The sequence below is a fragment of the Littorina saxatilis genome, linkage group LG11 (genome assembly GCF_037325665.1).
Source record: "Littorina saxatilis isolate snail1 linkage group LG11, US_GU_Lsax_2.0, whole genome shotgun sequence".
Taxonomy (NCBI): domain Eukaryota; kingdom Metazoa; phylum Mollusca; class Gastropoda; order Littorinimorpha; family Littorinidae; genus Littorina; species Littorina saxatilis.
In genome coordinates, this window is record NC_090255.1 from 26,280,639 (window position 1) to 26,293,215 (window position 12,577).

A 12,577-nucleotide genomic window follows, 5' to 3' on the forward strand; every position below is an offset into this window, starting at 1 on the left:
AGAAAAAAGAAATAAAGCTTTTGTGCACAAATCAGAAAATACATTGTACATTTTACCTACAGGCCAAACAGTGTCTGTTGGCGGCAGAGGGCCCAGCAAGTTGCTATTTTTAGATCGATTAAAAGTTGTCAAGAACAGGCGCTTACATTTGGATGTGTCCACTGATAGTAGGTTTGGTTGTGATCAATCAGAATGATGTAGGAATAAAAATGTATGACAGTTTGGTATGATGACATGTAATTCAAATATGCTGAAATGTAATATTATACATGATATAATAGTATTATGGCTGTTGCCATGACCATGAACCCCAAGAAAGGTTTAATGTTATGTAAAATCAAAATACCAAAATCAAGCACCTACTAATTTGGTCTACGGTGCGGCTTGGACCAAAAAAGGATGGACACGCAACTCGCTCAGCCAGCCAGCGCTGCGAGACTTACAGCGGCCAACTTCGCCGCGGCGCGCTCATTGGCTAAGTATTGAACTTGCGTCAAGGCCGATGCGCGTAGATTCCCAGAATGTTTACTTTCGGTTAGATTCTTCGACAGCATTCGCAGAGGTGACTGCCGTATTGTGTACCGCAGTCAGAAGTAATTTATTACTTTTGGGAGTTTAGTAACGTGATATCAGTTTTCAATTGTTCGTTCACTTATATTGCTTTCAGATTTAACACACAAGAAACAGTAGCACGGTTTTCGTTGCGAAAATGTGCATTGGCAGTGCTACGCGATCGAATTGTGTATTATGTACACGCGGTGTTCTTCTCAGGAAAAGACCGAAGCGACATGTGACGCCAGTCGTTCAGCCCGCGAGCGGTGGGATGGGGGGGGGGGGGGGGGGGGGGGGTTCACATGGTTTGTTTGTTTCAGAACCACACCCATATACACACATTTCACATGTAAACCATTTGTCCGCCCCCTGTCGATATTTATCGACTAAGTTCCTTGTAATGGTCTTATGGTGCGTTTGACATCGATTATGGGCAAACTACACTTTGTAAACACGGGAGCGCGTACATATGCCTTTAAGGTACTAGTTGTACGTTGGCTTCAACAATTGCATATATCGTACTTTGGGAGAAGGTATAATTGTTGACCTTGCTCGTTAATCATTCCATCCCTTTTCATCGAAAAACCAATCATGTTAGACAAATATGAGTGTATAATATAACACAAATGCCTCCCTTAGAAATATTTTTTATTTAATGTTACATTTTTATTTGTATTAAAACGATTTTTTGTATGAAAATAGTGCGATTAATAATTCTCTTGAAGAGTTATGAAAAAAATGACGAAGGTTGTAACCCGCACTGACAGTTTGAATACATACAACGCGTTATGCACAGCCCTTGATATATTATTGGACTGTAAAAGAGCAATTGGATTAATTATTGGCATTAAGTTGAATAAAAGAAAATTCATTCGGTTTTTTTTTGCAATAGAAAATATTAAAAATAATGCACCAAACTACATTTTGTCAAGTGAAACGAAATACTTATTGTCAAAAAATGAATCAAAATTGGAAGGTATATGCAATGGTTTTGTTTATAAAAAACCCAAAGATTTGGATATTAAGTGTTAACGAACAAAACAAACAAATTGTATAATGTTGTTATTTTATGCAAGGAATATGAAAAACAACAATGTTTACAATATATAATTATATGTTCACTACGAAAGTAACTATAGGATAATGTTTAAAATGGAAAAAGTTACATTTGGGTATTATGTTGGAAATTGAGTTAACTATTAGAAGCAAATTAATGGAGATATCATTTTTGTTCTCAATTATCTAAATTGATGAATAAAAATGGTATACAAATTGCATGCAGAAAATTAAGATTGAGAGTGAAGAACTTGATTAGGAAAAAATAAAATAAAATAAAATAAAGACCAATGAAGAAGGATGCTCCACGCCTAAACAAAACACAAACCAAGACAAAACAAGAAGAACAAAATAAGATAAAATGAACTTCACAGATAACTACGCAAACTACAAAAGCACAGTAAATATTGTTTGCATAAACAAATTGCATTGACTAATATATGTTCATGAAAAACCCTTCAAAGGGCAAACTGCCTATACAAACAAAATGTATCCTCTCAACAACAAAAAGCAAACAAACGTTTTCACCGGCTGTAGATTATTACGCAAGAGAATTAACTCTGTATTCAACAAGCAAAGCCGAGAGCACTCATAGTTAGTTGTTTTTGTAATCCATGATTCAAACACTTTGAACAAACAATGGCAAATATAACATACTTAACAAAAAGCAACCAAATGAAACTGAACAAGAAAATAGCGCAGCCTCCATTTGTTCTTAACAAAATCGACTGTGCAAAACAAAAACAAAGACATGGTTGAAAAAAGTCATTTCGCGATCCATTCTGACCCTTTTTCGCTCGCAAAAACATCCCAGCGAAGTTTTAATCTTAAAACAACAACACATAAAACAACCGGTAGGCGAATGCTGATATCAGTTTTTATTTAAACACGTCTGTTATCATTTTTTGACAGTCAGAATATTTGAAATAACGGTTTTATTACCGTATATCTTCGAACAAAAGAAATATCGAAGCAACCCCGCGAATTAGCAAGAACAACTGCAGAGACTGGATCGCTCCTGTCTGATTTTGCCTGATAGAAGAAGTATTCTCGTGACCTGGGTCAGCCAATCATTCACCTGACGTGATGAATTTCACCTGTTAAATATTCATCACACAACTGGTAAAATGCGCTCACAGACAATCTCACAATAAACCATGTTGAACATGCGTTTCAGTTGATTTGATTTTTCTTGTCCAACAGAGAGCGATAGATTTAGAATCGACGCCAGGCAGAAAGGAAATGACCCAAATATATTACTGCCTACGTAGTTTTGTACGAGTCGTAGCATTACGAGACGGTGGGGCGGGGCGGTGGTCACACTATTAACTACACAGGTAATATCTAGCATCAATATATATATATATATATAGGGTACAACTATGGGCATAGACCGTATGTATATATTTGCTATAGGTAACATGTCAGGAAAAAGAGCTTCCTGAATTTTCATTAAGCATCAAGGACAAAAGTGTTTATATAAACAACAATCTCTTGCAAAATCATCATAAATATTATTTACACTAAAGTTATACTTTTCAATCAAAAAACTGTCTTAAACAATTTTCACAAAAACATTAAATGTTGGGGCAGTCTTGTTCATTTTGGCTCTATGTATACACTGTTCAGCAAGGAAAATAAACCAAATAATTTTTTTGATAGTTTCAAGTTGTTGCGATGTACACAATGTAAACATAACCACTCTGGGAAGTCAGACGAAAAAGATGAACTCGTGTACACTCAAAAAAAATGTTCTGAGGTTTTCCTTCCTGCTTACAAAAACGGCAGAGAGGTGTATCAGAACATTGTCATTACAAATAACAAGCGCTGGGTAGGCAAAATTCTATATGATATTCTGTATTTGAACCATCTCAGGTGTGTGTCCTGTGTAGTTCTCATTAATGTCAGTAACATTTTTCTATCATCACATCAACATTCAATATATTAGACCGGTTTTCCATGCACTGTGAATTGCCATCATTTTTTAAAGAGGAAGGTATAAATATGTTCTGATCCACCTTTGGACATTTGTTTCCATACAGCATCTTCACCAATACGAAAAAATTGTTGGAATCTGCATTCAACGCTAATCCTTTTAGGTAATTCGTAATCGAGCGTATAACGCCCTAAAAACAAACACAAAGTTTACATTTCGATGTTTTAATTTAAAATCATGATATGGCTAAAACATCTGCTCCAATCAAATGACCGTTTGTTGTAATACGGTTTTCATCCAATTCCTGTTGAAAGTACCTTTTTATTTATTCATCTATACAGATATTTACATTATAAAACAGACGCTCTGAAGCAAAATCATTGAAGGAGACGGGGACACATTTACATGCAAAATGCTTATAATGTTTAAAAACATCTCTCCAAAACGGATTCTGGACTCTTTGCATCAATATGTTTCCAAACTTGCCCCCTCTCTTGTAAATACTATGTACACGTTTTGATACTTTTCCTTCGCTACAAAGAACTTGCTGTAACCAGAAAATCTTTAGAGCGGACAAAAAACTGTTCAAATCAACCATTTTGAGCCCTTCAATTTCATATGAATGATACGCTGTTAACTCTTTATTCTGTCAAAACTTGACTAAATGTAAAAACAACAACCCAATCAGTCTTCTTCTTCTTCTTCTTCTTCTGCCTTCCCGGCCATGCGTCTAGATGTCCAGTCCGGTGTTGAGTGCGAATCCTGCAGTCAGCCACAGTGATGCCGCTGTCCCCCACAGCTTTTCGCGGAGCTCCACTTCACTCGGCCACGTTTGGCGCCTCAGGGTGTCGAAGGTTGGACAGGTCTGCAGTACGTGCTCTGGTGTCCCAAATCAATCAACCAGGAGAGTGTACATTTTCAATGGAGTCTAGTATTATTTTAATTAAACATCAACAACTAAAAGGAGTTGTGCATTTCAGATTTGAGTTAATTGGAATCACAACAAATGATGGAGAACGATATACAACTTATCATCAAATCAAAAAACAGATCAACGGCAAACGTTCCAAAATTCAGAATAGAAAACAAGAATGGTAAGTTATTGGCATGTTGAGTTTGTAACACAAATTTGTTGTGACACAAATTAAACGTTTCAATAACCTACCATTCTTGTGTTTCGATTCTTAACGTATCATAAGTTTACCGTTTGTTTCCTGTCTGGTCCAGGAGTCGCTTCAGGCAAGAAAGAATCTGACACACAGACAGCTTCAGACGCGTTCTTGACGCTAGCGAAAATACTGTTAAATCAAAAAAGCAAAATCTGTACAATTATTTTCCCAAGACCAGTTTCTTCCTCAGTGTGTACATGGGGGCAGGAATTTGGTGAAACACGTCTTCCCCGTCACACTCAATCTTCTGCGAAACCCTTTTGTTGACATTGGTCAGGATCTCCAACATGTCCAAGCTGAAACATAAACTGAATGTTCACTAGCACGCCACCACTGGAATTACAAAGGGAACATCCTTCTCCTTCTTCTTCTTCTTCTGCGTTCATGGGCTGAAACTCCCACGTACACTCGTGTTTTTTGCAAGAGTGGAGGTTTACGTGTATGACCGTTTTTACCCCGCCATTTAGGAAGCCATACGCCGCTTTCGGAGGATGCATGCTTGGTATTTTCGTGTTTCTATAACCCACCGAATTCTGACATGAATTACAGGATCTTTTCCGTGCGCACTTGGTCTTGTGCTTGCAGGTCTGCACATAAGTTGACCTGGGAGATCGGAAACATCTCCACCCTTAACCCTCCAGGCAGCCGCGGCCGGGATTCGAACTCACGACCTTCCGATTAGGAGACCGACGTCTTACCACTGCGCCACTTCGCCCGTCTAAAGGGAACATCCGATAGGCAAAAGCTTCAGGAAGAGGGGAGAGCGAAAGAAATGAGAAAAGAAGGAGATGAAGGAACGCAAGGAGGAATGACTAAATGTAAATGAGGGAAGGGTGAGTGGATAGACAAGTAGACAAGGAAGCAGGCGGGGAAGAGGGGGGGGGGGAGTTAAAAAGATAAGGGAGATGGATTGAGATACACGACAAGAAGAAGTAGATAAAGGAGATGGATTGCAAGGTGAAGGAAGGGGGTAGGGGATGGGGGAGGGGGGTGTTGGAGAGAAAGAGATGAAGGATAACAAGAAAGATGAGAGTAAATAAAGGAAATAGATTGGGAGGGGAAGAGGGAAGGAGGGTGGAATAAAAAGGAGAAGATTGATTCATTGTTAATAGTAAAGATAAAGGCCTTAGCCAAAAGTCGATTGCTACAGTTTGACCTTGCTTCATCTAAAACACACACACACATACGGTATTACTTCAGTTACACAGTTAATATATGTACATACACGCAAACCAAACGGACAGACAAACAAACAAACAGACATACACACGGAAATGCTAATCTGCGTGCACACAAACAATTTACTTCATTAAAGCAATCGCCCTGTGTTAAAAAGCACAATCATTACAAATGTAAACTCAATGAACAATTCAATAATGGCGAAATGATTTATTAGTAATACAAGGTAATAATGCACTCATACTTGAGATAAAATGTGGTTTTGAAAACCAAAAATATACTTTGCGTGTAAATGTGGTGTTTGCCAAAAGCAATCAGTTGAAAGCTGTTGCTCTGCATGAGATAACATGGGGTTTTGAAAACCAAAGATAGTCAAACATTTCAGAGTGTACTTTGCGTGTAAATTTGGTGTTTGCCGCAACAAATCGTCTGAAATGTGTTGCTAAACCAAGGCTTTTAAGTGTCCGAGTAAGGGAATTCCGAACAACTGACCCAGAAAAGGTTAACTTATTTTGAACCAATCTTTGCGTGGTAAGGTGGCAGTCACTTCTAAAAACCAGACTTATCCAAAGGAACATTGATGTTTTTCTTTTCAATGTGACTCCACATTCGGATGAAAGGAGGACAATGGGAAGGCATAGAAGCAGAAGTAACAATCAGATGATGATTAGAAACATAAGGCAGCGACAACGTACGAACACTGTGATCGGGAGAACAGGGAAGAACATGTACACATAATTATTTGTACTGAAACGAACGTACTGATCGTAGTGGTTGCCAAGGACTTCGCATAACTCGGGGATGTACCAGGAACCATCCCTGCTGTTTCGGTATGCCTTGTAACCTGGGGCCGTACAGTAGCCAAGCAGGAAGTCAGCCTCGTTTGGAATAGACCGGGGGCGAACAACTTCCGGTGCTGCATCTTCCTCAATCTCACACCCTGCAAAGGCATTAAATTACATATTCTTACTCCGAATCACATAAAAGCATTGACGCAGTCTGAATTGCTAAGGTCTGAAAAGGCTACCCGTCTTAAACAATTTTAAAGGGAAGCAACCCAACCACAAAAAGGTAAACATAGCAATGGTAATGACCATATACCCAGGGAGCCACCTCCCGTACCGGGGTATGTGACGTCACTTCCACTGCTACACCACGTGAAAATCCTCATTACGACTTTTCAGCTCTGGAGGAGAGGTCGTCTTTTGAAGGCTCTGTGTGGTTTGTTGGAGTTTTTTTTACTCCCACCGACCACCTACCCGTCTGCTTGTCTTCTACCGTGTAGTTGGTGAGCTCTTTCCATTTTGTCTTGCTTTTAGTAAGAATATTTGACTTGTTATTGATAATTTTCCGTCCTTTTGGACTTGCGAATTTTCGTCAGTAGCTTGTTGTTGTTGTTGGCCGCCATTTGTATTTTCGGCCGGCATGGCAGATAACGGTAGTAAACGGGGCAAGGGCGACGTCAAGGGCAAAGTTAAGCCTTAATCGTCTTCTGCGGTTCCTATACCTCCCGTGTTAGTGGTCCTTCCGGACAAAGAGATTAACACTATCATGTTTGTTACCTTTTCTTCCCCTGACGCACATTCGTTGTCGGGGGTCGTTCTTCTACTTGCGGCTTGCTCGTCCGTTTCGTCAGACGGGCAAGCGTCTCTTGTTACTTCTCTGTTGAGCTTTCTTGTTCCAGAGATATGCAATTTAGTGCGCGGGAATTGAAGCGTGCTACACCTGCTACAAGCCTCGTACATCCGCCGGCGGTGAGCGTTTCTCGCTCGTTCGCTTCCGTTTCCTTTCCGGTTGCGACGGCATCCGGTGATGCCGGAACTTCTGCTACTTTTGCTTCCTCTGGAAGCTTACAAGGTATGCGAGCTTGTCCACCGGCTCTAGTGAAGCCACCGGACGGTCCCTGCTGGGACGGAGCTCACTTGGCAAGGGTCACTCCCTTTTTCCTGTTCAGTTTCGTCCAGTACACAATGCGTGTGCGGTAGACTCTGAGCAAAGGCGGTTTCCTTCGGAAGTCGCGTTTCCGGGTTTTCCCGGAAACGAAGGTCCTCCTGTACACTCACACTCAGAGGTGGTGGCCGGAGTTGACCGTGGACTGGCCTCCGGGCGTCAGGGCTTCCGGCCCCAGTCATCGCAACCTTCGTTTCCGCATCATGGTGCGGTTTCGTTTGTTGCGTTTCCTGTTCAGTTTCGTCCAGTACACAATACTCCGTCACGGCGGAGGGCTGACCGTGCACCCAAAAGCGGACTCAACCAAATGGGTATTTTTTGAAAGCTTGGGGCCTGCCGAACATAAAAATCGATGTTAACAAGAAATATTCAAGGGCGCACTTTCTCTTTTCAGTCAAAATTCAACTATACCCTGAAGAGTGATGCACGAGCATTTCAGACGCTTGCCTCTGAAAAAAGAAGTTCTCAGCTAAATTACAAACTCAAACTGGTACGTTTTACATATAAATGTGTTAGTTGGTATCTTTTGATTATCACAAAACAATTTGCGACTGCTTTGGCCGAGGATGCTGGTGACAGTATCATTATTATGAACCCTACCCTAAATCCAGGAAAGACGTCGTCCAAAATGTAGGTAAGTTTTGATTAAAAATAAATTCACACAAGACTAGTATTGTTGTTTGGCTTCAATGGATATATTTTCGTCAAGTATGATGTCTTTACATGATATCTGTAAAATATGAATGGATTTGAACCATATACTATGTCACTATGACCTTCCAATCTTCCTAACCCCCAGCCCAGTAAAGCGTGCGAGACGTTTCCTGAAAAAATGTCGCTTTGTGGTGCGAGTTCAGTGTGACATGATTAGTTTCCAGAACCCCATTTCTGACTTTCAAAGTTTATCTACATACATTTAGCAATGCACGAGCAAAATATGACAACTTAATGGTGCCTTTTGGTTTAATGCTATGGTAAAATTGCTAATGATAGTGTTTACAGCTTGAAACAAAACATAACAGATGGGAATAGTCTTCCTCAATCTGGTTCAGAGCATAATGTATTTCTATTTTCAGAGGTAGCATTATTTCTGATAAGAGCTAGAGCCAATATAATGATGCTGAATATTTGAAAAATGAACTTTGTGACTCATCTGAGTAGCAGAAGAGCCTTCGTGATCGTCAGCGTAAGGCTGGCTGTCTTCAAGGCAATTCCTAGATGAACAACTTAACACTGCGTTCGATTATTCGCCCGTTTCTTAAGCTAGAGCTTTGAGATTTTACACGCGTCTAGGGCTACATGAACGCTTTACAATACATACAATATAGTTGACTCTCGCGTTATTTAAAGGTCACAACAAGGTCATTACCAGGCAAAAACGAGGGAAAACCGACGGAAAGTACCATTTTCTGCAACTGTTTGCAAGAAAAAGATTTCAAATTCAATTGTTTCCTGGGATTAACGCATCTCTAGACATGACAATCATCCGATTATCAGACATCAATTGTGGAGGTCACGACAAGGTCATTACCGGGTAAAAACGAGGGAAACCCGAGGGAAAATACCATTTTCTGCAACTTGTATGAAAGTAAAAGCTTTCAAACTCCATCTTCTTCTGGTATTGGCGCATCTCTAGGCATGACAATCATCTGATTAACAGTCCTCAATTTTCAAGGTCACAACAAGGTCATTACCAGATAGAACCGAGAGAAAACCGAGGGAAAATACCATTTTCTATAACTTTTTTGTAAGTAAGAGCTTATAAACTCCATCTTCTTCTGGGATTAGCGCTGATTTCAATGACCCTGAAGTCCGAGGAAAGTTTTCTTGACCCATGCCTACTTTGAAGGTCATGACAAGGTCAAATTTACACGTTTTCTATTTGGGAATATCTTTTACGGTCAAATAAAATACTTTCTGGACGTCAGCTATTTTCGAAGCTAAAGCTTAATTACAACTTTACACACGTCTTGGGATTTATGAGACATAACGCAAATATTGTTGACTCTCGTAATATTTAAAGGTCACACAACAAGGTCATCACCAGGTAAAACCGAAGAAAAACCGAGGGGAAGTACCATTTTCTGCAACTGTTTGTAAGAATGAACTTTCAAATTCAATTGTTTCCTGGGATTAGCGCATCTCTAGACATGACAATCATCTGATTAACAGTCATGAATTGTGGAGGTCATGACAAGGTCATTACCGGGGAAAACCGAGGGAAAATACCATTTTCTGCAACTTGTGTGTAAGTAAATGCTTTCAAACTCCATCTTCTTCTGGTATTGGCGCATCTCTAGACATGACAATCATCTGATTAACAGTCCTCAATTTTCAAGGTCACAACAAGGTCATTACCAGATAAAACCGATGGAAAAACCGAGGGAAAATACCACTTTCTGCAACTTTTTTGTAAGTAAGAGCTTATAAACTCCATCTTCTTCTAGGATTAGCGCTGATTTCAATGACCCTGAAGTCTTTGGAAAGTTTTCTTGACCCATGCAATGTTTGAAGGTCATGACAAGGATGGGATTTTACACACGTCTAGGGCATTATAAGACATGAAACAAATATTGTTGACTCTCGTAATATTTAAAGGTCACACAACAAGGTCATTACTGGGTAAAACGACGGAAAATATATCAACTTTATGACTCGTCTGAGTGCCAGGACAGCCGGTGTGATCCTCAGAGTCAGGCTTGCAGACCGCAAGGCTATCGGTAGATGAACACCTTAACATTGACTTTTTCTTCTCTCTCCCCTTCTCTTCTACCCCTATTACATCCAGCCCCGCCCACCCCCCTAGAACCCCTGTGGGCGAAGGAAGATGTCATGAATCTGCCTCAACAGCTTTAGCTTAGAAAATAGCCGAACACAAATAGAAAACGTGTAAACTTGACCTTGTCATGACCTTCAAACTAGGCATGGGCCAAGAAAACTTTCCTCGGACTTCAGGGTCATTGAAATCAGCGCTAATCCCAGAAGAAGATGGAGTTTATAAGCTCTTACTTACAAAAAAGTTATAGAAAATGGTATTTTTTCTCGGTTTTCTCTCGGTTCTATCTGGTAATGACCTGGTTGTGACCTTGAAAATTGAGGACTGTTAATCAGATGATTGTCATGCCTAGAGATGCGCCAATACCAGAAGAAGATGGAGTTTGAAAGCTTTTACTTTCACACAAGTTGCAGAAAATGGTATTTTCCCTCGGTTTTCCCTCGTTTTTGCCTGGTAATGACCTTGTCGTGACCTCCACAATTGATGTCTGATAATCGGATGATTGTCATGTCTAGAGATGCGTTAATCCCCCAAAAATAATTGAATTTGAAAGCTTTTTCTAACAAACAGTTGCAGAAAATGGTACTTTCCGTCGGTTTTCCCTCGTTTTTGCCTGGTAATGACCTTGTTGTGACCTTTAAATAACGCGAGAGTCAACTATATTGTATGTATTGTAAAGCGTTCATGTAGCCCTAGACGCGTGTAAAATCTCAAAGCTCTAGCTTAAGAAACGGGCGAATAATCGAACGCAGTGTTAAGTTGTTCATCTAGGAATTGCCTTGAAGACAGCCAGCCTTACGCTGACGATCACGAAGGCTCTTCTGCTACTCAGATGAGTCACAAAGTTCATTTTTCAAATATTCAGCATCATTATATTGGCTCTAGCTCTTATCAGAAATAATGCTACCTCTGAAAATAGAAATACATTATGCTCTGAACCAGATTGAGGAAGACTACTCCCCTCTGTTATGTTTTGTTTCAAGCTGTAAACACTATCACTAGGATTTTTTACCATAGCATTAAACCAAAAGGCACCATTAAGTTGTCATATTTTGCTCGTGCATTGCTAAATGTATGTAGATAAACTTCGAAAGTCAGAAATGGGGTTCTGGAAACTAATCATGTCACACTGAACTCGCACCACAAAGCGACATTTGTTCAGGAAACGTCTCGCACGCTTTACTGGGCTGGGGGTTAGGAAGATTGGAAGGTCATAGTGACATAGTATATGGTTCAAATCCATTCATATTTTACAGATATTATGTAAAGACATCATACTTGACGAAAATATATCCATTGAAGCCAAACAACAATACTAGTCTTGTGTGAATTTATTTTTAATCAAAACTTACCTACATTTTGGACGACGTCTTTCCTGGATTTAGGGTAGGGTTCATAATATTGATACTGTCACCAGCATCCTCGGCCAAAGCAGTCGCAAATTGTTTTGTGATAATCAAAAGATACCAACTAACACATTTATATGTAAAACGTACCAGTTTGAGTTCGTAATTTGGCTGAGAACTTCTTTTTTCAGAGGCAAGCGTCTGAAATGCTCGTGCATCACTCTTCAGGGTATAGTTGAATTTTGACTGAAAAGAGAAAGTGCGCCCTTGAATATTTCTTGTTAACATCGATTTTTATGTTCGGCAGGCCCCAAGCTTTCAAAAAATACCCATTTGGTTGAGTCCGCTTTTGGGTGCACGGTCAGCCCTCCGCCGTGACGGAGTACAATGCGTGTGCGGTAGACTCTGAGCAAAGGCGGTTTCCTTCGGAAGTCGCGTTTCCGGGTTTTCCCGGAAACGAAGGTCCTCCTGCACACTCACACTCAGAGGTGATGGTGGGAGTTGACCGTGGACTGGCATCAGGGCAACAGGGCTTCCGGCCCCAGTCTTCATGCCTTGCGTTTCCGCATCAAGGTGCGTTTACGTCGGGTGTGTTTCCGGCTCAGTCCTGATT

At 40.3% G+C, this 12,577-nt stretch overlaps 1 protein-coding gene across 1 annotated transcript in view; it reads right to left on the minus strand.

The window, feature by feature from the left end:
* Nucleotides 1–2,202: 2,202 nt before the first annotated feature.
* LOC138980127 (caspase-3-like) overlaps nt 2,203–12,577 on the minus strand; it is a 36,123-nt gene continuing 25,748 nt past the window's right edge. The window contains exons 5-6 of the mRNA XM_070352938.1: nt 6,655–6,832; nt 2,203–5,009 (exon numbers count right to left, since the gene is read on the minus strand). Of these exons, the coding sequence (XP_070209039.1) occupies nt 4,874–5,009; nt 6,655–6,832 (314 nt within the window). The 3' untranslated portion in view covers nt 2,203–4,873. The remainder of the gene's footprint in view (nt 5,010–6,654; nt 6,833–12,577) is intronic.